The sequence below is a fragment of the Delphinus delphis genome, chromosome 15 (genome assembly GCF_949987515.2).
Source record: "Delphinus delphis chromosome 15, mDelDel1.2, whole genome shotgun sequence".
Taxonomy (NCBI): Eukaryota; Metazoa; Chordata; class Mammalia; order Artiodactyla; family Delphinidae; genus Delphinus; species Delphinus delphis.
The window spans coordinates 53096232-53121532 of record NC_082697.1 but is presented as its reverse complement, the minus strand read 5'-3'; the positions used below and the strand labels follow the sequence as shown (position 1 = coordinate 53121532).

Below are 25301 nucleotides of genomic sequence, written 5' to 3'. Positions count from 1 at the left end.
CGCCTCCCAGGACCCAAGCGGCGCCTGGCCCCGCCCCAAGCCCCACCCCGGCTCCGCGCGTTTCCTCGGGCCGCCTCCCGGCGCAGCCCCGCTCTCCGCTTCTCTCGGGCAACGCCGGGGCCCGTCCCCGCCCCGCCATGGCGCCTGAGGATAGCGCTGAGGCTGCGCCCCTGCTGCGAAGTTTCGAGCGCCGCTTCTTGGCGGCGCGCGCCCTGAGCTCTTTCCCCTGGCAGGTGGGCGGTGGGGAGCGCGGAAGGCGGGTGGGGGGCGCCGGGGTCGCGGTGGAGCGGGGCTCCGGGCTCACCCCTGCTCGCCCCGCCACGCGGCGGCCTCTGCTCCCTCGCGGGCCCCGGCATCACGTCCGGTTCCCCGGGCATCGCTGGGGCCAGCGCGGGCTGGCGGCGGGGAGCAGGAGGTCCACCTCAGCACCCTTGGGCCCACCCTGCGCTCAGCCCCCAGCTCCGTCCTCCCCTGGGCCCTTCCCGCCCTCCGCTGTCTCTGCAGACCGAGTCCCACGAATTGAAGGAATGCGGGGTTTCCTCCCAACTCCTTTTTTCGCTGGGTTTTTAGGGTCATGGACAGTTTGTGCCTTTTTTTAGCCAGTTATTATCCTGGCCATTGGGTAACAGCTGCTGCTGCTCATTTAAACAGCCCACGTCCTCAGGGCAGCGGGAGACCACGCTGCGTTGAACTCAGCGACCAGGTCACAGACCCCTCAGGCCTGGGTGTTCTCATCTGTGTCAGCAGCATTGGACAAAGCCCTCTCAGAGGCAGCTGATGGAAGAGACAGGGAGGTACAAAACAGTCCAGGAAAGAGACGAAAGCTCACTTCCCTGCCCTGGGGACCTGCCATTCACACAGAGGCGCGTGGCCGAGGCAGCAGCTTCTTTCTGCCAAGTCCAGGGCTCTAATGACGCTGCGTCCTTTATAATCCATAATTCAAGTGCGGTGAACCCACTGGGATGACTCAATTTGAACATATATTCCTCCCCAGGTCTGCCCCATCTTAAGAGTGGAGGTTAGTCATTTGTGTTTCATTGACATAAACCATTTAGCATTCTGGGAGATCATTTCCCGTCAGAAAGGAATGTGTACATTTTTTAACCCCAAATTTAAACTTTCATGACAGCATCCATTGGGCCCAATTCATATCGACTATAATTGTTCATGAGTGAGTGCTTACTCTGCACCAGTCCCATGCTAAGTGCTCACTTAGGCTCACCCACAGCACCCATGTGGTGAGAACTGTTCTTACCATTGGTTTGACTAGAAAAGAAGTTGACAGCAGCATTGGAGCACTCAGACCTGGGAGACAGACAACCTGCTTTGAATTCTGGCCCTGCCCCACCCCACACAAGCTGTGTGACCTTGGGCAAGTGACTTCGTCTCTCTGTGCCTTTATATTCTTATTAGTAAAATGGGGGTATAATGATGCTTAACCTCATAGGGCTGTTGTCAGGATTACATGAATATGTGTTAGCTAGTACTTTTTATTCTGTCAACGAATGTTTACAGAATGCCTTCCACAAGCCAGGCACCAGTATCAGCAGAATACAGACAAAGCCCTGATTAGATGGGAGAGCCAGAGAATAAACAAGTAAATGAATAAGCAAGAAAACACGGGGAGATGATGGTGGCTGGAAAGTCAATAAAACAGGGAAATGCATCAATTTAGGAGAGTCGGGAAGGCCTTCCAAGGAGGTGACAGGAGCCGGGACCTGAACAGTGAAGCAGCCATCCTGCCGTGGAAAGGTTTCAGGTTGCCTACCAGGTGTTAATGCTGTGGCTCCCCCTGTAATTCCAGTTCAGCCACAGAGCTGGTCTGTGACCCAGGCAAGGCTAAGCTGCCAGGGCTAATGCAAACCAAGAGTCTGTCTTCTGATGTTCTTTCTCTGACTCATCCAGGTGTAACCCGGAACTTCTCAAGATCAGGCTTTCAGCTGCCTGTGCCTTCCACATCATTTGGCCCCAGGTCCCTGGGGAGAGATCACTTAGCACTTTGCCAACATGTCCCATTGCATGTTTAATGTTCCTGTGATAATGCCCTTGAGATTTCTTTCTCTTCCCCCTCTCTCTTTGAATAGAGCCTAGAAGAGAAATTAAGGGACTCATCAGGTTCTGAGCTGCTGCTGGATATTTTGCAGAAGGTAAGAATCACAGAATCACTGGAATGCATCAGTGGCCTGATTTGCCCATGAAGACGTAACAGGTGCACACGTATCCTTTAAAAAGAAAGACGCTGCATCTGGGTGTGAGTACCTCAGACAGCTCCGGCTCTTTTGTTTTCTTAGATAAAGACATCAGAATATACAACAAGCTGCATGAGAGGAGGGAACCTGGGGGATGTTTTTTTAAACCGTCCACAGAGAAAGTGGAGATGACAGCTGTAGGAACATCTTCTAGCATTTGCTAGCTGCTCAGAGACTTTTTTTTTTTCAACGTTTAAGGGGAAAAGAAGCAGGCAAGTCTTGCCCACCAGTGTGTCTTTTCTAGTTGTGGATGGGCCCCTGCTTTTTGTAGGTGGGGTTTGGACTCTAAGGTGCAAGAAGGGGCAAGGGAGCTCTCTGGGGTCTCTTTTATAAGGACACTAATCCCATTTATGGGGGCTTTACCCTCATAACCTAATCACGCCCCAAAGGCCCCACCTCCTGATATCATCTCAGTGGGTGTTAGAGTCAACATGTGAATGTAGAGTGGACACAAATATTCAGTCTACAGCAGGGTGTTAGCCTGAGTCCGTATGCCCTATGTTCCTGCCCAGAAAGGGCATTAGAAACACTGCCATGGTCTGTGCCACTGTAGTGGAGAAATATTTTTAGGAAAGGGCTTATATGTTAAACTCTTTCAGATGCATAAGGGTCACCCAGGGCCAGAATTCCAGGAATCGGATAACTGGGGTTTGCCCTGTATTCACTTGAAGCTCATGGGAGACTTAAGGCGGAGTCTCTCCAGCAACCCACACTGTGTTCCTCGTCACAGACCGTGAAGCATCCTCTGTGCATGAAGCATCCACCCTCAGTGAAGTATGCCTGGAGTTTTCTCTCAGAGCTCATCAGAAAGGTCAGTGATGGGCACTGGCCATCTGGTAACCAGGCAGCATCTAGGACTTGGCTGGCTCTCCAAACGTGGGCTTTGCCTGTTGGAGCCCAGATCCATCCCATACTCTTTGCCTGCTCTACAGATCCCCGTGTAGCAGGGGGCTCCCTGGGCAACTGCTCCCAGCTGAGTTCCACCAATGAGAAGCCATGGAGGGAGGGAGGAAAGGAGGGGCCAGGGTACTTCCTCTGTGCTTTGAGGGGTCTCCAGCAGTGGCTGCATCTCCTCTGTGGTCCTGGTCCCCCATGGAACCTTCCCACTCCTACCAGGAACCCCTGAATGTGGGAAATGCCACCTTCTCCTTCTGTCCTGCCAGCTCTCACATATCCCATTTCTCCTGCCCTACACTACACCTCACCCTCACCCTCTCTACACCTCTCTTTGAGGTCCCCCAGGTCCCCCCACCAAGTGATCTGTATTAAGTCAATCACATCCCAAGTCTCCCCTCCAAATTTGGTGAAAATCCTCCAGCCATTTTTACAAGTCATAGTAAAAGTAAACAGGTGGGGGCTTCCCTGGTGGTGCAGTGGTTGAGAGTCTGCCTGCCGATGCAGGGAACATGGGTTCGTGCCCCGGTCCGGGAAGATCCCACATGCCGCGGAGCAGCTGGGCCCGTGGGCCATGGCCGCTGAGCCTGCGCGTCCAGAGCCTGTGCTCCACAACGGGAGAGGCCACAGCAGTGAGAGGCCCGCGTACCACAAAAAAAAAAAAAGCAAGCAGGTGGAACCTTGGTTTGATTCACGAGGGTCAACTTAATCCTTTTGCTGAAGCTCTCGCCCTGCCCGCCCCCAGCACGAGGCTATCCACATGGAGCCTTTGGACGAGCTGTACGAGGCGTTGGCGGAGGTCCTGACGGCCGAGGAGCCCACCCAGTGCCACCGGAGCTACCTGCTGGTAGGAGACATGCGCCCTCCTCCACACACACACAGTTGATTCAGGCTCCAGTCAGCCTCGTGTGGCTTCAATCCTGACTCCTCAGCTCTGTAGTCTTAGACGAGGTCAGTTAACCTTCCTGAGCCTCGGTTTCCCCACCTGTAAACCAAGCACTTCAACAAATAACACCTGTCTTACGGGGTGACTGGCGTTAAATTAGGTAACACACATGAATTGCACAGCAGCGATCTGGCGCTCAGACCTCAATAAATATTTGATGGATGGATGTTACAGGACAGCTGTCTCTCCCCACTGTCCACTGCCACCATCACCAGGCTGACCTGGTGCTTGGCCTTCTCACTGGTCACCTGGCTTCTTACCCCACAGAAGTCCATTCTACACACAACAGTTTTTGTTTTCTTTCTTCTTTAACCTTTTATTTTAAAACAAAGACACAGAAAACCATGCAAAAGAATTAGATTATCGAATTGTTGCAAGGCGGCCACCACGGTAACTGCCAATCTAGCCAAGGACTTGGGCAGCCAGCCCACAAAGCCCTCATTTGACCCATCCCAGCCCTCCCGCTCTTTCAGAGTAATCACTGAGGTCGTACCACTGCCATGTGCACCTCTGGGCATAGTCTTGCCCATTAACTAGGTCTGGCTCAAAATTTCCCTTCATCCGCAGGTCCCCCCAGCTCTTCCTGGCAATTTGGCCTGGACAGCTTTCCACAAGCTGGCTTTTTGTTGCACACACATGGTGCTGTTCAGCTTGTTCCTCTGTCCTCTGTCCCCCAAAAATTGGCGGCTGGATTCACAGGCCCACTCGGACTCTTGTCTGTTTGACCCCTTTGGCAAGAAAACAGCCTGGGTCCTAGAAGTCACGTCATCTCTTTTTTATCCTCTTCATGGTAGCACTTGTGGGTGCTTAAAGCTTAGACTTATTAATTCATTGAAGGATGCAAAAAGGTGATTTTTCTTATTTATTTGTTTATTTATGGCTGTGTTGGGTCTTCGTTGCTGCTCACGGGCTTTTCTCTAGTTGCAGTGAGCAGGGGCTACTCTTCGTTGTGGTGCACGGTCTTCTCATTGCGGTGGCTTCTCTTGTTGCGGAGCACAGGCTCTAGGCACACGGGCTTCAGTAGTTGTGGCACGTGGGCTCAGTAGTTGTGGCACACAGTCTCAGTTGCTCCATGGCATGTGGGATCTTCCTGGACCAGGGCTCGAACCCGTGTCCCCTGCATTGGCAGGCAGATTCCTAACCACTGCACAACCAGGGAAGTCCCAGTGATTTTTCTATCATTTTGTTTTCATTCATTAGCTGGAGAAATTTTATAAGGAAGTGCCTCCTTTCATCCGTATTTGGTTACCTACTGGTACAGCTAGTAGAGGAAAGGCAGAATACAGACTTCTTTCCTTTTCAAGATAGTGAATTGGTTTCCTGTCATTCCCAGTAGGGGTTCAAACCATTGCAAATCGCATCGTTACTGAAGCTCAAAATGTGCTATTTTGAGTCACTTCAAATAGGCTTCTTTTTTTTTTTTTAAGTAATTTTATTTTATTTATTTTTGGCTGCATTGGGTCTTCACTGCTACGCATGGGCTTTCTGTAGTTGTGGCGAGCGGGGGCTACTCTTCATTGCGGTGCGCAGGCTTCTCATTGCAGTGGCTTCTCTTGTTGTGGAGCACGGGCTCTAGGTGCACAGGCTTCAGTAGTTGTGGCACACGGGCTCAGTAGCTGTGGCCTGCGGGCTCTAGAGCACAGGCTCAGTAGTTGTGGTGCATGCACTTAGTTGCTCCACGGCATGTGGGATCTTCCCGGACAATGGCTCAACCCCGTATCCCCTGCACTGGCAGGCAGATTCTTAACCATTGCGCCACCAGGGAAGTCCCCTCAAATAGGCTTCTGGGTCCTTTGACATCACCTCATAGTTTTCTTACTTTAGTTTATGTCAAGCTTTTCCAGACTCATCTTGTATGTTTCCTGCCCCAGACCTGGAATCAGCCATGTCTTCAAGAAGCCCTAGTTTCTTTTAGTGGGAAATGATATTTAGAGACCACAGTCTGGGCATTAGGGATGATCATTGCTGCTGTCTAGGCCTTTCCGTGGACAGAGCTAGGATATGGGTGGAGATACATATCCATACTTTTTAAGAGAAAATACCTCATGAGTCCATATCGATGTTTCTGATTCAGGATCAGAAGGGTTTTCACTCAGCCTCTTTGGCATTGGATCCCTATCTCCTTTCTTCTGCTCTGGAAATTTTGGTTCTCAAGAGCATAGGGATGATGTTAGGATATCCCCCAACTGCCTTTGGCTTATCCCATATTATTCGTGCATGCAGCGATCTCAGAACAACAGCACTAATCCCTCACACCAACTGTGGTTACTGAAAACAGCATAAATTTTTATATGTGCCACCCTCATTCTCCCTACATAGACATCATAGAGCCGTTACATAGTATTACCACAAACTAAGCAGCTCAAAGCAACATAAATGTGCTATCTTCCAGTTCTGTAGGTCAGAAGTCTGCTGGGCTCAGCTGCTTACTCTTCTTTGAGTCTCACAGAGCTAAAATCAGGGTATCTGTAGGACTGGGCCCCCGGGGGAGGACCATTCCAGGCCCTTCAGGTCATTGGCACAACTGCGTTTTCTGCAGCTGCAGGAATGTGATTCCATTTCCTTCCTGGCTCTTGGCCCAGGATTGTTCTCAGCTTCTAGGAGCCGCCCTGTCCCCCTGACTCATGGCCCCGTGATTCCAAAGCCAGCAACCACCTCAAATCCCTCCTGCCTCTTTTTCTTCTGCATCTCCCAAACATCAGCCCTGATGATTAAATCGGGCCCACTTGGATAATCCAGGATCATTTCCCCATGTCACATTCTGTAACCTTAAATGAATCTTCAGAGTCCCTTTGCCAAGAAGCACAGCACAATCACAGGGTCCAGGGATACGGGTGGAAACATTACCGACCTCAGGCACATACCGTAGTCTGTTACTTTTCAGTCTCTGTATTGGTCCGTATATTGATGTCTCTGTAGCCATTTTGGTTGTCTCAAGTTCATTTTCTAGGAGGTTCTTTAAGAAGGGCTCGTCGGATGGACCTTCCCGGACTTCTTGCATGTTGATAACAGATTGAGCCATTTTTACTTGAATCTTGACTCACACCTTCTCTCCCTGAGTCTCTTAAATATATTCCTCCACTTTCTTTGGCATAAAGCATCATTGTGCAAAAGCCTGATGATAATTTAATTTTCTTTCCCTTTTATGTCACATGCCCTTTTCTCTTAGATAGCCAAAGCATTTTTTTCTTTAAAGTCCAGTAATTCTATTAGACTACGTCTCGAGGTTGTGATCGTTCTGAGTCAGTGACCTCAGGTGCAGTGTATACTCTTTCAATATTCATTTCAAATCTGTTTGTTTTCTCAAGAATGCTTTCTTGAATTATAATTTTTAGTATTTGTTCTTTGCTTTTGTTTCATTAAAGGTACCTAAAAATTTGTGGCTTAAACAACAGAAATTTATCATCTCACAGTTCTGGAAGCTATAAGTACAAAATCAAGGTGTCGACAGAGTTGTTTCTTTCTGAGGCTGCGAGGAAATGATGTGCTCCAGGCCTCTCCTCAGCCTGCAGATGGCCATCTTCTCCCCGCGTGTGTGTCCTAATGTCCTATTCGTATAAGGACACAGTCAGATTGGATTAGGGTCCCCTTATGTCTGTATTTTAACTTGATTCCCTCTATAAAGACCCCATCCTCAGGAATTCCCTGGTGGTCCAATGGTTAGGACTCCGTGCTTTCACTGCCAAAGGCAGGGGTTCAATCCCTGGTCGGGGGAACTAAGATCCCGCAAGCAGCACGGTGCAGCCAAAAAAGGAGGAAAAAAAGACCTCATCTCCAAAAAGGTCACATTTTGAGTTGCTGGGGCTTAGGACTTCAGCATATGAATGTTGGGGGGAAACGATTGAACCCATGACAATCTCTTAATTTCTTTTTGATTTTTAAAATTTTGCTCCTTTTCACTTCCTGTTTCTCTTTAAAGTTTATCTGTTTTTATGTTTTGGTTTGTTGTTATGCTCATGCTTTTTTGAGTAGCCTTTATTTCTGAAATGATGTTTTCTGTTATTGTCATACATTTCTAAGTGTTTCCAGTAGCCATTCAGGCCTTGCCTCGGGGCCCTCACACCCCCACTACCGGAGCAGGCAGGTTCCCTCCTAGGTGGGCTCTGGGGTCACTGTCCTCGGGTCTACCACGTGCCCTGTTGCTTCCCTCTTCTGTCCCCACTGACACGTTGAGCTCACGAGGGTTGTGTCACCTGCTCAGAACCCGCCAGTGGCTCCCCATCACATTTAGACTCAAATCCTAATTCCTTATGTGATCCACACCTGCCCTGGTTGCTGGATTAATTCTCTCTCCCTGTTTCTGCCTAGCCCTCCGGGGACTCTATCACACTCTGCGAGAGCACGGCCATCATTTCCCACGGCACCACGGGCCTGGTCACGTGGAATGCCGCACTTTACCTGGCAGAGTGGGCCATGGAGAACCCAGCGGGCTTTGCTCACAGGTGACCTGGGGGTGCAGGGCTGGGCACCAGGGAGGTTTGCCACAGGGGGATCACAGACACAGCCGCTTCTCCCTGTCATGCAGGACTGTCTTAGAGCTTGGCAGTGGAGCCGGCCTCACGGGCCTGGCCATTTGCAAGATGTGCCGGCCCAGAGCATACGTCTTCAGCGACTGTCACAGCCATGTCCTCGAGCAGCTCCAAGGGAACGTCCTTCTCAACGGCCTCTCATTGGAGCCAAATGTCGCCGCCCTGGCCCAGCACCCAGAACACGACACCGCCGATGCAGAGAGCCCCAGGGTGATGGTGGCCCGGGTGGACTGGGATGTTGTGACGGTCCCTCAGCTTGCTGCCTTCCAGCCGGACATCGTCATTGCCGCAGGTACCGCCCAGCTTAGGCCACTGGAGTGTGGCCTCCCTGAAGCTCCACCTGGCTTTCAGTGCTGGGAAGGGGACCACCTTCCAGCCAGTGAGTGAGCCACCTTCAGTGAGCCACCTCCCACCAGTGAGTGCTGCCTGGTGGGAGGAATGATGGGATTTGGGTCGTGTGGGCCTCCAGGGTGACATCAAAGCACAGAGCGTGCCTCTTGGGTGCCCTAAAGCCACAGCCCTCCCATTTGAGACAGTGGCCATGCCTACTGCCACGCTAATGGTCCATCCTATAAAGGAACCAGCTCTTCCCAGCAAGGCCTGCGATGAACAGAACAGGCCCCAGGGCACCAGACTAGGGTGACCAGTCTTAGCCAGGCCACAACCCAGCAGACAGACTTCACGTCCCTCTCCAGCAGCCTGAGGGAGGCCTCTCAGTTGCCATCCAGAACCTAAATGAATAGGCCAGAGCAGCCCCACAAAGCAAGGGAGCCGAGCTGGCTCCACCTACACCCCCTGTCTTCAGATGGGGGCGGAAGTGGCCACAGCAGCCTTGTCCTTTCAGGACCACAAAGAACAGCATGATCCTGATTCCTCTGCATGCCCTAGGCCAGGCCGAGGGTCGGGGAAGGAGCTCTGGGTGCCCCCACCTCTGTCAGCACCTGCTTCCTTCTCCGTGCACGCTTGTGTGTCCCTGAGGCCGAAGGTGCTCTGCCTGTGTATCTCTGTCCTAGGTCCTCAAAACGAGTCCCACAAGGAGGGACCACCCACTCTGGTGCAAGGATGGGACCCTTGAGGGAAGGGGCATATGGTGTGGGCACCAACGGGACCGTTGCCCTCCACGGCGCCCACCCAGCCCCATCTGGCCGATGGTACTGTGCTCTGGCCTGGCCATGGCCCTGAGACCCAGGCCCAGAGCGGCTGGAGCACAGAGGCTAAGCAGCTCACCCCTGCAGGCCCAGCTGGTGGGCGGGAGGGGGCTTGCCCCCCACAGGAAGGAAACAAGAAGTCTGAGGCAGTCAGGGTTTGCTTCATTAAGCATCTTCTAAACAGGCCATAGGCAGAGAATTGATTTTTTCTTTTAAAGGAACACCAGTGAGTCCTGGATATTTTTCATGTGTTGCAGTGTCTTTCAGCAGCTCTCTCTGCTAAGGGTTTTTCTTTTTACCCCCATAATTTTCTTACCGTCCAACAGCACGAACCTAATAGAACTGCTGCTTTCCAGGCCTTCACACTGCAGCCCATGTCGGCACAACCCAGAGGCCTCTATCCTGGGGTCCTGGAGGAGCTCCTTCCAGTAACCTGGGGTTTTTATCGCAGATGTGCTATATTGCCCAGAAACTGTCCTCTCCCTGGTCGGGGTCCTGCAGAAGCTCTCTGCCTGCCAGAAGGACCAGCGGGTTCCTGACGCCTACATTGCCTTCACCATCCGCAACCCGGAGACATGTCAGCTGTTCACCACGGAGCTGGGTGAGCCCCGGGCCCCTGGCTGGGCTGCTGGCTCTGAGGGGCTGCCACCCAGGCCTGCAGGGCCACTGCACTGGCCACACACAGGACTCCAGGGAGGCAGAAATCAGGAAAGTAAAAGAATGGGGCCCTGGAGACAAGCCAGGAAGCCCCAGACCACAATGTGCTGGGCCAACGACCCCCCACCCTCCACCCAGGAGGTCAGCAGAGGAGCCAGGGCCAGGGAGTTGGTGCTCTGGGGAGGAGATGGCTGACGCAGTGATCTCAGAAGTCTGAGACCAGCAGTCCTACTGTGTGTTTAGGGCAGGTTTTCAGAGACTTCAGGCCTCAGTTTTCTTGCCTGTAAAATGGAAAGGATGGTGGATGCCAGCTGGTGTCAGGGTAGATGAGTTCTGGCCACACAGCAGTCAGGTGCAGGCTCTGGAGGTGGGTCCCAGGTGGAGCTGGGCCACCCCTCTCCAGGTCTTCATTCATTGTACAGCAGAAACATCCACCTCAGAGGTGGAACAGGGCTGGCACAAAGGGTGTGCTCGGGAAAACGGCAGCTGCTGTTACTAGATCAAGCACATAGTAAATGGAAGAGAGAGGGATGCTTTAGAGAAGGGGGTGGGGTCTGCCTGAGTTGCCACTGCTGCAGGCGGGCACTGTTCTCAGACCTGACCTGCGTCAGCCCCTCTAGCACCTGTGGGGGGGGCTGCTGCCATCCTCTGTCCCACCCATGAAAACACCGGGGTGCAGGGCAGCTGAGTAATCACCCAGGCACCCATGGACTGAAGCCAGGCAGCTGGCCCCCACTCTCCACCCCCCACCCCATGACCCCCACTCTGCAGTCCTCACCACGAGCCAGGCCTGATCAGGGTTTCCCACACATGACTGGGCAGCAGTGCAGAGCCCTGTGCTTGCCCCAATCCCCCACCCCCCAAACAAAGCTCTCCCACAGCTGCCTCTGCTGACAGAGAGGACCAGCGCCCACCCCTGTACAGTGTGTCCCACTGACAGCGGGTGTTCAGCCTCGAGAAATAACGAAGTCCTTCAGATGCTTATGTGAAAAAATATCCACGCTGTATTTTAAGAAAGCTGAGTGCTAAACAGCATATACAGTATAAACTCATTTTTTAAGCTCATTTTTATTTTAAAAAAATAACTGTCATGTTAATACACATATGGGGAAACTCCATACACACCAATTAACATTATTATTAACATGTTATACCCGGACGGTAGTATCATGACACTTATACACTGTATGTCTAGTATTTTATTCTTATAAATACTAATTTTTCATTCCTAAAAAACTGATGACAAAACAATTCTTGCCAGGGGCTCGTCAGACATCTGTGCTTACACAGAGGACGTGAGCCCCTCTGATACAGGTCCAGCCTCTGAAGGCACCAGGCTGAGCTGTCAGGCAGACGTGGGTTCAAACCTCAGCTCCTACTGAGCTGTGCCCGGTAACAGGATGGAGGACCCAGACGGGGCCATGACTTTCCAGGGATGCACACGGCCCAGTGGGCAGACGCAGCAAACCTGGCTGCTGTGAGCTGCTTACAAATGGGATTCCTGGTCCCACCCCTGGAGGCTGATTCCAGGTGTCTGGATGGGGCCTGGAAATCTGTAGTCTGTACCCCCCCCCACCCCCAGGCCTATCCCAAAGCCCCACACTGATAGGGTGGTGTCCCATCCCCAAACCCCACATCCTGAGATGCATATGTTCTGTCTCCAGGCCGGGCTGGAATCCCGTGGGAAGAAGTGCCTCGTCACGACCAGAAACTGTTTCCCTACGAAGAGCACTCGGAGATGGCAATTCTGAAACTAATGCTGTAGATTTATAAATGGTGTTGAAGAATAATGTGAAAATTAAATCACTGTTCTGGAAAGAATGTGATAAAACTTGCACTGGACTTGAATGTTTGAAGAATGTTAAATTCTGAATCGGGAACCACAAACTGTTCGAATAAAATATAAACTGTTCAAGCGTGTAGACCCCTCTCTGCCAGCTGGCTTAGTCCTTAAGAAAATCACCATAAATCAGAAATGAAATTTTTGGCTCAGAGATAAGCATTTCATTCGCGCAAATAAAAAAACAAACCAAGTATGTTCCCCCCAACCTGGACGCAAATCCCTCGCGGAGCCAAGCCCGCTGCACACGTGGCACATCTGACTGCCCTTGCAGGGCGGTGGGCTGCAAAGTCTGTTTTCAAGGCAGGAATCAAAATATTAGGGACACAACCAAGCAATTCTGGGAAAGGCAGACACCAGGAGACAAAACAAGGATGCAGAGATGTTCAAGACGACACAAATAACAGAAATAAACTGGGGGAAAGAAAGACTCATAAGACAGGAGGAGAAAAGAGAGAAGGGATTCAGAGCCTCCAAAGATGAAAGCAGGCTAAGCCAGCTTCCTGGTCAACAAAAACTCCTGATTATTAAAAGTAACTTCATTCCCCAGGCAGTGCCCATTGCCAGTCTTTCAGCTTCCTTCCACCAGAAGGCGCTGATCTACAGAGTCTGCCCAGGGACTGGCCAGCAGTGGCCGCTGTGAGGAGGGGAGTGTGGGCCAGCTCCTGGGGAGGAAGATGAAAGGTAAGGAGGGGTGTCAGCTTGAGGGTCTCTCTATGATGTCCAGCACAGGACACCTCAGGAGTTTCAGTCGTTGGCCCGAGGGGTCACGTGTCCGTAATCAAAGGGAGCACTGTCCGCTTCCAGCTCTCATCCCATCGAAGCTGCTCTGACTCCCGGAGGTTCTTGCAGAACTGGTTCAGTTTGCCAGCAGGATCAGGAAACTTTGAGAAAAGCATCTAGAAGACCAGAACTACCTCATCACTGCTTCCTGCCCCCACTCCAGGTTCCACCCCAAGCTGCCCCTCCTCCTTCCCAGCAGCCCAGGCTCCTGCTGCACCCCAAGCCCAGCTGCCAGGCCAGTCATTCTGCCAAAACCTCCCTCCTTCACCGCACTTCCAGAACCACCACCAGTGTCCTGGGGTCTCCAACGGGACTCCCGCTCTGGCCCAGCTTCCACACCAGGCCTGGCTAACTAACCCTTCTCAACAGCTCTGACCCCAATGTCCCTGACCCAGCAAGCCCCCCTCCCTCACCAGGCACAGGGGAGCCTTCATGGCCCAGCTACACTCTATCTCCTGCTCTGCTCCGACTTGACGGCACAGCCAAGCTGCAGTGTTCACCATCCCCACCCCATGCTCTGCCGGCAGCCCCCCGCCTCTGCCTCTGCAATGCTCTGCTGTTCCTTCCACCAAGAGCTGGCTTCTACCCAGCACTGTCCTGCTCACGTACTGAGAACTAGGTGATGCCTGCGTTCTTTCCAGCTCTGCTAAACTAAGGTGTCTGCAGACGCCAGCCTGTGGGCTGCATGCAGCCCTCCGCCTGTCTTTGTAAATAAACTTCTATTGGAACATAGCCACACCCCTTCATCCACAGATTGTGGATGCTTTCACGTTACAACAGAGTTGAGTAGTTCTGACAGAGACTATGGCAAAGTCTAAAATGTTTTTTTCTGAGCCTTTCCAAAGTCTGTTGCCCTTGGTCTCAATGATCAAGAATGATGACGTGTTACTTTTTGTAATTTGTAGTAAGAAAGAAGTATCCTTTGAAGATGCCCACCCATCTCATAAGGCCGGTCCAGGAAGCTCCCTCGCTCCTCACTCTCCCTTCTCAGATCCAATCACCCCCTAAATGGCACAGTCCACCTGGCTCTAGCATCATTGTGTGGTGTGAGCTCCATAAACCCAGACGGCAGATGGGGCGAGCCCTGATCCCTCCGGGGCCCAATGGGGCCCAGCCTCTGAGACCGCTGCCCGCTCACCCATACACAGCCCAGGGCCACCCACCCAGCTGCAGGAACAAGGAATCTCCAAAACCCTGCAAGCCACAGTGTGGGAGCAGACACGCTACCTGCAGCTGAGCTGCCAGCTCCTCTGAGTCCTCGAAGACCAAGCCATTTTCCTCGTGTTTCACAAGCTCGTGTAAGCTGCAGAGAGAATCGGGAGGTCTGAGAGCTGCCTGGAGGAGATACAGAACCCAAGGTGCCCACCTGCTCCCCCCCAATTCCACCCCACCCGCAGGCTAAGCTGGAGGCAGGAACAGTCTGGTTTCAGGAAGCCTGTTCTTAGATTTGGCATCTGAATAGAAAAAAGACCTGGCAGGATACACATTAAAAATCCAAACCAATTTGGGGAAGGAGGGACAGTAAAGGGGTATGTGGACTTTTTGTGCTACATGCTCTCTTCAGTGAGAACGTTCTTAGTAAGTTCTGCCTTTTTTTTCTTAATTCCACAGCAGAGAAACCAGGTAAAAGGCAGCCCTGCTGGAGGCAGGCTCAGAGGTGATCAGGGGGTTGATCCCAACACTATCTGAACCCGGGCTCCAACATCCTGGATTTCCCATTCAGAAGCTGGCTCCTCAGCTCATGGTGGGGCCACTGTTTCTAGAAACTTTTCTAACACTACCGTCTCCAAATGCCCTCTCCTGCCCATCTTTGCCAGGAAGAGCGGAGACAGAAATACACTCATTCAACTGATTCGAACACAAATACATGAGCTCAGACTAAAGGGACAGAGAGAGAAATAAGTCCGTGTGAGCTGTGCGGGCAATTCCAGCCACCATTGCACCCTGTGAGCACAAGCTCCCAAGTAGAGTACTTAAGACTCCAATTTTTATTCAACACGAGCTCTAACTGGAAGCCACCCTGTCTGGTGGGGCCCAGCCCGCCCACAGGGACCAGAGGGCTCCTGCTCCCTCTGGGTGGCAGAGCTGCACAGATGGGGAGGTGGAACCCTCCAGGAAGCTTTCCCGGGCAATTCTGCTGGTTCCCCCCAAGCTGCTGATTTGATAACCTAACCCTGGGAGGACTGGGTTTCCGCTCCTACCACTGGAAGTTCACGGCACACACAGGCAGGCAGCACCCGAACATGTCCACCACCTTCATGGGCAGGTCCAGGCCACTGGAGGACCGGTGTAGGCAGACGCCCAGGTCCGCAGACCCTGCAGGGCGAGGATGAGGGGGCCATCAGCTCTGGCTGTGCGCCCGGTGACCACACATCCTGCAGGACTGTGGACCGAGGCCTGCGGGGAGGAGTGGAAAGGGGGTGATGAAGTCCCCAACCCCACATACGACTGCCTGGGGTTGGCCGAGCAGCCTGGCAGGAGGCTGGGACACGGAGGTGCTTCCCACCTGCCGCTCCTGGCCTCTCGGCCCTTTCTGAAAACGACCTGCCCGTCACCAATGTTTTTCTTTAAACTGACCCCCTTTTTCTCCTTAGCCACGCTGTATTTTAAAAGAAGCCGCAGCAATGATTGCTTAATGGGTTCTGAGTTTCTGCTTGGGGTGATGAAAATGTTTTGGCAAGAGACAGTGGCGGTGACTGCAAAACACTGAGTGTAATTAATGCCACTCAATTGCATACACTTAAAAATGGAAAAATGGTTAAAATGGCAAATTTTGTTATGTGTATTTTATCACAATAATTAGAAAAAGAACCCAAAGCAGACCCAACAGAAAACCAGCTGTCGCTGTGAATATAAAGCCAAGGAAGCAACCGTACATCACTCAGTGCCGCTGGAGCGCCTGCCTACAAAGGCTCCCCGACTCCCACTCCGGAGACAGCTTAGTGGCTGCTGAGACCTATAGGCACCCAGCCAATAAGCCCTCCCCGAGGGATCAACAACGCAAGAGAAGGGAGGGCTGCCCCTTCACACTGGGAGAGTCCACACTGTTTACCTCATGGTCTCTGTACCTCCCAGACTTGGGAATTGACCCCAACCCAAGCCCCGCCCAGCCCTTCTGCCCAAGGGAAGAGCAGGGTGAGTGGAGGCCGTGGAGGCCAAGAGCACTCTGACGTAACCTGGGCAAACAGGCAGGGAGGTGGCACACCAGGAAACAGCCTCGTTCTCCCAGAGTCCAGCCAGGGCCCATCCCAGCCTGAGACCTACATGTGTAGGGCCCCTGAGCAGACAATGGCTTGAAATCATTAAAGGGTTAAAAAAACAAAGAATATGCAAAAGAACCTGGTAAAACATTCATTATCTGGCCCTCTTCAGAAAAACTCTGTCCCCTGCCCTCAGGTACTCCCTTATAAACCCCAGCCCTCCCCCTGCAGGCCTCTTACCTAGAAGCAAGGGGTAGTCCTCGGCCTCCAGCCATGGGGTACAGACCTGGATGTGCTGGAAATGCTTCTGGCAGATGAGGCGGCTGTAATACTCCTTCAGAGGCCCTTTGCCTTACAGAGAAAACCGGAGTCACTGCACTGGGCCCACGTCTGGCCCTGTCCCCCAGCCCCAGGCCTGAGAAGCCCCTGCAAGGGCGTGAGCAGAAGGCCCACAGGCAGCAGCTCCAATCAGGCCCCTATCCAGACCCCTTCCAGAAACGACCCCCAAGGGGTGTGCACCTCGACTGCTGAGGCCATGGCCGTTCCCCCAGCAGGCCTTGGGCTGGGAACACAGCCAGGATAAACTCTGGCCAGGCACCAGAGTGCCCACCAATACAGCTTCTCACACAGACTGCCCCTGTGCCCCGCCCAGATCCCCAGGTGGCACAGCATGAGCAGTGGGCTCCTGCCGCCGTCCAAGGGCCTGGAGGAGAGGAGTGTCCAAGGTGGGGCAGCTGGCTGAGGACCCTCCTCCTCCAACCAAATCTCCTCTGCCTCTCTCTCTTCACCCGGCTCCTTTGGAAACAGTTTGACATTGGAGAGCAGACTCTCATTTTAAAAAAAAAAAAGATACGTGGAAACCACTGTGAAGTAGAAAGCTCAGAATCTCTGAGGTCACGCTATCTGAGATTGAAATCTAGACTCCATGCTCTGCCATGAAGCCCTTCTGAGCCTCAGCCTCCCCGTCAAGCTGGTGTAGAAAACCATACATCACAGAGTTGGGGTGAGAATTAACGAGACAACAAACATCACAGGCCTGACATGCCTCCACTGCCCCGTTTAATACAGGAACAGGGATGGTCCCAGGTGGGTACCTGTTATAACACAGACCAAAGGAGGGAGGCTTTCTCCATCGTCGATCAGCTGTTCGAACTCTGTGTTTAGGAAAATAAATATATGATAACCAAGATCATGTAGTCGGGTGAGTGAGGGGCTGATGCGAGGGGATGGGGGAAGGGAGAGGAGGAGGGAGCACTGCTCCCAACCATGCAATCCCTTCTCCTGGAGGTGGCAATTCAGAGCTAGGCTGGTCACTCACTGACCCAAAAGGGGACTCACGCCTGCCACCTCCACCCAGTGGCCCTGGCCCTGGGGTCAGGAACACTCTGCCAAGGACATCACGCAAGGCCAGGTGAGCACCCTGCAGCTCAGCAGCCCCCGACAGGCCCAGCTCCTGGTCACAGCCATACACCTACTTTCTAATGCTGCCAACAGGATGGAGAAGTCTTCATCCTCTACGGGAAAAGAGAACCGAGGGTCACGGGCCAGTTTCTAGATGCCTCCCCACCCAGCTCAATGTGCTCCCCTTTCTCATCGAGGCCCCAAATACATGTGGGGTGCACGCCTGGCAGCGGCGAGAACACAGGCTCATCCAGGTGCTCATACAAGCCCCAAGCGCCCGGGCGGGTCCTGAGACCTGTCCAGCTCGTGCTGCTGACCAAAAGGGCCGGCCGCCCAGGAAGGCAGGTCACTGTTCCACTCTGGGCATCCCGCTCCGTGAAGGCCGACCTCTCCATGCCCGAGTCCGAGGGTTCTGAACTGAAGGAGCAGAGAGAGCCCATGAGCTGCCACAGAGCAGGCCCTTGGGCCCGAGAACGGCCATTCTCCCACCAGAGTGAGGCCCGCAGGCTCCCAGTTGTTGGGGTGCAGCCACGTCAGAGCCACCAGGTGGCCCTACCACCCAAGGCCTTGGGCACAGACCTGCACCTTGCTTTCTCTCTTATCTGTATTTATGTGTTGCTAGGTGCTGAGGTCGCAACGGCAGACAAGGCCGACTCAGCCCCTGCCTTCACAGGGCTTACTGTTCTAATCATCCCCTAGACTTAAGACGAGGACGCTGTGACCCCTCCAACTGCCCCCACGTTACTGAGAAGAACAAAGACCAGCTGTATGGAGAGCCGCTCAGAAGGGCTCTCCTTACCCCTGGGAGATGCCCAGAGAACACATAGATGCACAGACCCCGCCATGCGGTCAGGAACCACTGGCAGGAGGGTAAGGACACCCACAGCCTAGTACAGGGCAAACACTTCCTTAAAGGGCCAAAGAGTAAACACTGTAGGCTTTGGGGAGCCATGCGGTGTCCACTGCAAAGCCCAGCTCTGCTCTTGTAGTGTGGAACCAGCCAAGGACAACATGTAAATGAATGAACGTGCTGTGTTCCAATAAAACTTTATTTACAGAAACAGGCAGCAGGCCTGCAGCCATAGTTTGCCATCCCCTGGATTAGATCTCCAGGTCAGCAGCGAGCATAAAACAAGGCAGCTGAAAGCTGAAGACAGCAGACTTACCAGGCCCTGAATGCAGAGTAGGTGCGGCTCAGCTTCATAAAGAGCTGGTGTTGCAGGTCCAAAGGCGTCTCTTTAAAGAAAGATGCTGGCTTGTCGTAGACAGTCACAGCTCTGCAAAGAGATCATTGGGGGGCTCTAGGGAGGGGCGAAGAAAGGCCTAAGGAACATAAGACCCAGAAGTATCCAGAAGAAGAAGGGTGCTTAGGTATCCAAGTCTCAACAATAAGCTTTAGAATTACTTGGAGAAGCACAGAGAGAATTTCTAACATGAACACTTCCTGGACCATCTGGCTGGCTGAGAAAGAAACTCTAGCTTCCTCCTCCCTCAGCCTCCCCAAACCAGTAACCACCTCCCGGAACCCTGGGAGCTCCCAATGCCTTGCAACATGACACAGCAGCTGGGAGTCAACGGCGCTGGGAGGGACCCCTCGTTTCCCAAGGCCCCTACTTGATGCCCCAGTTCTCTGCCAGGTCTTCCCGCATCGCATTGGTCACACACAGGTTCAGGTGGGACAGGCGTCCACAGAGCATCTCATACCTGAAAAGACATATCAGTGGTCAGCCCAGAGCTCTCTGGGCCAGGAACCACCACCCCAGCCCCATGGGACTCAACACCTTATGATACAGAAGAGGCCGCAGAGCTGGGATCTCCCAAATCAGGTCACTGGCGAGGCACCTTCCCCATGTTTGCACAGAGTTCTACCACCTGTACTATTACCTCCCGCACACCTTTCTTTAAATCAGATTGCTTTTCAGCTTAAATACAATTACTTTCAAGAGAAACCATATATCACTACAGAATGGAAAATCCAGTCTCTCTTGCCATAAAATGAAGGAGAAATACAATAAAATCTTGTTATTAAATCTCAGCCACACTGCACTATTCCCTGCAAAGGCTGTGGGGCTGAGGCTCACTCCCAATGGGTTACAAAGGGAGTTTAGCAAATGCTAGAAAGGCGTTATCAACAGATTAGCTCCAAACGGAGACTTGAGCCCTGGTGACAGGGCAGGACTGAAAAAGAACTGGAAATGAACAGGGTTATTTCGCGTGTGTAGGTACCACGGCCTGTTCCTCACTCAGGATGCAGAGAAAGCTCTGGAGCTGGACTGCCTGGGATGGAATTTTGGAGCTCACATGTATTAGCTGTGTGGCAAGTGACATGAGGGCTCTCGGTTTCCTGGTTTGTAAAAAGACAGCGATCAAAGGACACCCTTGCTGGGCAGCACTGGAGTCTGAATGGGATAAAGGCTTGGCCTGAGGCCTGGCATGCAGCAAGCGCTCACTGACTGCTGCTGAGACCACCACCCACGAATGACCCATCAGGGGAAACGCCACAGCCGGCCAACGGCTTGAGGCTGCAAGTCCACACCGAGGCAGATGGTATAACTCGGACTCAGAACACAACATTGCTTCCTCCTCCAGGTCCAACCTTCTCCCAAGGCCCTTCTTCCCTCTCCCTGTCTCATCAGCTGCAGCAGACTGTGACCCACGTCCCCATCTGCCAGCAGCAGTCCCCAGTTTCAATTTGGGTATCTGGTACGGGTTCATCTGGGACCCCAGCTCTCCAGTGGAGCACTTGTCCCAAGCCTGAGACAACGGGGTACTGAAGCCCCCCAGACTCAGAGGGGGTTAGAGGACGCCAGGTGCGCAGGAGCCAACCACAGGCCTGCTCTCTCCACTGAGCCTGGTGGGGTGGGGATGAGAGCAAGGGGCTTCCAGAGCCTGAGAAATACCTCTAGGAGGAAGTGTGGAGAGACATGAGAGGGGTCCTGATGACACCTTTTTTGAGCTCAAAGTCAGCCATTTCTCAGGACTTTTCAGTTTCATGGGCCAACAAATGCCCTCCTTTGCTCAGGCCTGTTTCTATCACTTGTCACCAGCGTCAGTCCAACTCCCCAGCCTTGCCCTCTCCCCCACAGGGCACACAGGAATCAGCTTCCCCGGGTCTCCGCACCGGCCCTTCTTCCCACCACAGTTTGGGGACAATGTCGGCACCCTCATCCCAGACTCTCACCACTTGGCCAGCAGAACAAGGGGGTGGCCGGGGCCGTGCACCAGACCCATAATGGAGTAGCCGTAGTTGTGCCAGTCAATGACGAGCTTGCTCCCACAAAGGCAGCCTGCAAACCAGCACACGGCAATGGCGGGCAGGCCCGGAGGGTTCTGGGAAAGAGAGACTTGAAGGAAGAGAAGGAAACCAGACCACGGTCAAGAATAAACCAAGTAAAAATAACGTACGTGGCAAAGAGTCAATTATCTTTACAGAGCTCTTGATAATCTATAAGCAGAAGAAAGACCCTCTTCCTCACCAAGAGGTATAAACAGTCATAAAAGAAAATTGACCAACCTGATAAGTCCAAGATCACTGATATTCAAGGAAACAAAAAATGGAACAAGGAGGTACCATTTTTCACCTATCAGAATGGAAACTCTAAAACACCTAATGATACCTGGTGGTGGTGAGGATGGGGGGAAGAGGCTTCCCTGTTAGGTGGGGGATAAATGGACCCAACCTTACTCTAGGACTATCCAGTAACACATCACAACATTTTTAAAGTGCATGGACTCTGACCAATCACTTCCCGTCCTAGGAATTTATCCCAAGGAAGAAACAGAACCCATGCAAAAGACATATGTTCACTGATACTCTTCACCATACAATTTTAAAAGTAAAGGGCTTCCCTGGTGGTGCAGTGGTTGAGAATCCACCTGCCAATGCAGGGGAGACAGGTTCGAGCCCTGGTCCGGGAAAATTCCACATGCCACGGAGCAACTAAGCCCGTGCGCCACAACTACTGAGCCTGTGCTCTAGAGCCCATAGAGCCCATGCTCCACAACAAGAGAAGCCACTGCGATGAGAGGCCCACACACTGCAACGAAGAGTAGCCCCCGCTTACCGCAACTAGAGAAAGCCTCTGAGCAGCAATGAAGACCCAATGCAGCCAAAAAAAATAAATAAATATAAATAAATTATTTTTTTTTTAATTTTTAGGTTAAAAAAATCAGGAAGGGGGCTTCCCTGGTGGCGCAGTTGTTGAGAGTCCGCCTGCCGATGCAGGGGACACGGGTTCGTGCCCCGGTCCGGGAAGATCCCACATGCCGCGGAGCGGCTGGGCCCGCGAGCCGTGGCCGCTGAGCCTGCGCGTCCGGAGCCTGTGCTCCGCAATGGGAGAGGCCACAACAGTGAGAGGCCCGCGTACGGCAAAAAAAAAAAAAAAAAAAAAAATCAGGAAGGGCTTCCCTGGTGGCGCAGTGGTTGAGAGTCCGCCTGCCAATGCAGGGGACACGGGTTCATGCCCCAGTCCGGGAAGATCCCACATGCCGTGGAGCGGCTGGGCCCGTGAGCCATGGCCGCTGAGCCTGCGCATCCGGAGCCTGTGCTCCGCAACGGGAGAGGCCACAACAGTGAGAGGCCTGCGTACCGCAAAAAAAAAAAAAAAAATCAGGAGGAATCTGAGTGCTCATTAAGATGAAACTAAATGAATACATTAGGATACATCTCATATCAGGATACAATACAGTCAATTAAAAGAAGAAGGGCTTCCCTGGTGGCGCAGTGGTTGAGAGTCTGCCTGCCGATGCACGGGACACGGGTTCGTGCCCCGGTCCGGGAAGATCCCACATGCCGCGGAGCGGCTAGGCCCGTGAGCCATGGCTGCTGAGCCTGTGCGTCCGGAGCCTGTGCTCTGCAACAGGAGAGGCCACAACAGTGAGAGACCCGCGTACCGCAGGAAAAAAAAAAAAAAAAAAAGAAGGAGCTTCTCTATGTTAAAAAGCAGTCAAGGTAAGAGGTTAAGAGTGGAACTCCAGAACTAGAGTGACAACCTGGTTCAAATCCTGACTCCAGCACTTCCTAGCTGTGTGACAATGGGTTACTTACAGAGCCTCTCTGGGTCTAGGTTCCCTCATCTCTAAGTGTAGGTAACACAAGAACCTACTTCTCAGGATTGTTGTGAAGAATTAAATGAGATAATGCATGTAAAACACTTAGATATGTAACAAGTACAAAATAAGACTATCTGTAAAACACTGAAAAACAGAAGGGATGAGTACCATAAATAGAATGGACACATACCATAGGCTCCTACTCATGTTTTTAAAAGTTTATACACACACATGTGAATATGCATTTACCAATCTGTACATTTTTTAAAACTGGAAAGTAAAGAAAACTGTTAAAACAGTGGTTCTCACAGCGGGAGGTGGAGCTGACACGTACCTGGAGAAAGATGTAAGCTGCTGGCTTCCTGCACATCAACTTCCACAGCAAGTGCACTGCCTGAAACACAACTTTGACTCCATACTGGAGAATATGGGGCCCAACTGCAAGTCAGAATACAGCCATCACTAGTAAAGGAGTTCTTGGCAATTTGCAGATCCCCCCCACCCCACGCTCCCCGCCTTCCCCTCCCCCCACACACACACAGATTCAGAGATATCGGGAGTTGACTGCTTCCTACCTGCAAGTCTCTGAAGTTCTGTCAGACTCACAATCTGAATTCTGTCGCTCTGCAAGAGCTCATCGTGGGGTTTGGAGGCTGAAAAGAATGTCCCTTTTAATGTGCTGGAGAAGATGATCTAATTTAAAGTCAGATGATCCCCGCCCCACAGGGTGAATAGGGGAGAGTGTTTTGGAACCTCTCTGTTCCTCAGTAGCCAGAACAGAGAATGAGGCCAGTTCTTGTCCAGATTCCACTAGACCACCCACAGAGGGAGGGCTGGAATCTTATCCATTTTTACTTAGCACAATGCCTGGCACATAGTAGGCACTCAAGCTGACCTAGATTCCCTAGATGGTGGAATTATCACACCATAGGGAGACCCCTAGGAAGTCTCACTCCAGCCCCTCACCCTGGGGTAGCAGACTCTAAACAGGGACCAGAGGCAACCAGTGCTATTCCTTTTTTCCCCTGATATGGGATAGAGCTACCTTCTAAAGATGTCACAGTGGGGGAAGATGGAGGAGCAGACACCCCTGCCCCTGCACACTGAGAGAAAAACGCTGGACATCCTGCAAAAACGAAATACCTCCTGCCTGCAGAGTTCTGCGCTGAGGGTGAGGAACGGAGAGGAGACAAGTTGCCTGTCTTCTCAGACACTGCCTGACAAAAGAAGCCTCAGAGATGTGCTTACCAGCACTTGCCCTGGGATCACATCCACCCGGGTTCCAGTCCATCTTTCTACTTACTAGGAATAAGTGAGACTATGCACTGAGTTCATTTAGCTTAGCACAGTCCTGGCATATGGCAGGAGCTCGATTAATGCTGACTGTTCCCAGGGACCCACCCAGCAGAGGCTGGGCAGAAACGTGGCAACCGCTGTCCAGGCCACAACCCGGCTCGTCCAACCTCGGAGAGCTGCCCGACGGAGGAGAGGGTAAAGGGGCGTCCCCGCCTCGGCCCCCGTGGGGCGGTCAAAGCCGAGGGTCAAAGGCTGAGAGAGCAGCCTCCCTCCCAGGCCCCCGGGGCACTCACTGCAGAACCCCAAGAAGGTCACGGAGAAGCCGCACTTGGCCAACGACAGTGCGTGATACTGCATGCGGGGACTGCGGCCCACGTCGCCCAGCACCACGACAATCACGTGGCGCGCCGCGCGGCCCCACCGCCAGCGCTTCCACGCCACCAGCAGCAGCAGCGTCAGGGCCAGCGCCAGCAGGACCACGCAGGAAGCCGCCATCTTGGCGGGCCGGCAACCGTCACGTGACCGCGCTCCCGCCGGCTGTGCCGGCTGTCCGCAGCCGCAGACCGAGCCTCCTAGGTGGGTGGAGAGAAGGGAGGCGGGGACGTGGTTCCCTGTTCCCTAAGCCGGGGCCCGCGAACCTCCAACCTGGGAGCGGAGGTTTAGTGGTATTAAGGTAAAGCTGTTACTATGTAGGGATGTAGGAACATTTTTTTCTTCAAAGTTCTAAAATAATTTAAAATACAGTGAGATAACAATTTGGATGAAACGCATAAGCATAATGTTGAGAAAAGAGACCAGCCAGAGTGCATACTGGCTGATTCCATTATGTAAATCAAAACTACTCTTTACTGTTAGAAGTTAGAGGGGTGACCTGCCTTGGAGGGTCGGGGAGTGAGTGGGAGGGGGCAGTGGAGAGCTGGTGGGGGTGTCATGGTCTGTTTCTTGATCTGGGTGCTGGTAAGGTGGGTGTGGTCCATTTGGGAAAATTCATCAAAAAGCAAACTTATTCATTTTTCAGGATGTATGTTGTACTTGAATAAAACATTTAAAATATAAAGAGAAAGAGGGAGTTCCCTGGAAGTCCAGTGGTTAGGACTCTGCACTTTCACTGCCGAGAGCCGGAGTTCAATCCTTGGCAGGGGAATGAAGATCCCACAAGCAGCGTGGCACAGCCAAAAAAAAAAAAAAAAAAAGAAAGGAAAAAATAGTAAGAAAGGAAAATTTCCCCACTGACCCTCCTGTCTCACCTCCCAAAGTAACCACACTAAAGAGTTCTGTGTGGATCTATGTGACAGCGCTTTGACTT

At 52.5% G+C, this 25301-nt stretch overlaps 2 protein-coding genes across 5 annotated transcripts; one reads left to right on the top strand and one right to left on the bottom strand.

Annotated features, from left to right (window-relative positions):
- Positions 1–118: 118 nt before the first annotated feature.
- Positions 119–12332, top strand: EEF2KMT (eukaryotic elongation factor 2 lysine methyltransferase). Of its 2 annotated transcripts, XM_060031698.2 has the most exons (8): positions 119–233; positions 2085–2147; positions 2980–3060; positions 3889–3990; positions 8398–8531; positions 8615–8910; positions 10218–10367; positions 12088–12332. In XM_060031698.2, the coding sequence occupies exons 1-8, from the start codon at positions 138–140 to the stop codon at positions 12186–12188; spliced, it is 1023 nt and encodes a 340-aa protein (XP_059887681.1). In that variant the 5' UTR covers positions 119–137; the 3' UTR covers positions 12189–12332. The 2 variants fall into 2 exon arrangements, with proteins under 2 accessions (XP_059887681.1, XP_059887682.1); XM_060031699.2 differs by lacking the exon at positions 3889–3990.
- On the bottom strand, positions 12321–24495 carry ALG1 (ALG1 chitobiosyldiphosphodolichol beta-mannosyltransferase). Of its 3 annotated transcripts, none has more exons than XM_060031695.1 (13): positions 24289–24495; positions 23275–23352; positions 23034–23137; positions 20829–20977; positions 19262–19351; positions 18814–18924; positions 17943–18064; positions 17722–17760; positions 17341–17400; positions 16487–16597; positions 15248–15362; positions 14274–14349; positions 12321–13162 (listed from the first exon to the last, which is right to left on the bottom strand). In XM_060031695.1, the coding sequence occupies exons 1-13, from the start codon at positions 24488–24490 to the stop codon at positions 13031–13033; spliced, it is 1389 nt and encodes a 462-aa protein (XP_059887678.1). In that variant the 5' UTR covers positions 24491–24495; the 3' UTR covers positions 12321–13030. The 3 variants fall into 3 exon arrangements, with proteins under 3 accessions (XP_059887678.1, XP_059887679.1, XP_059887680.1); XM_060031696.2 differs by having other exon boundaries at positions 15248–15300; XM_060031697.1 differs by lacking the exon at positions 24289–24495 and having other exon boundaries at positions 23034–23093; positions 23275–23292.
- Positions 24496–25301: the final 806 nt, after the last annotated feature.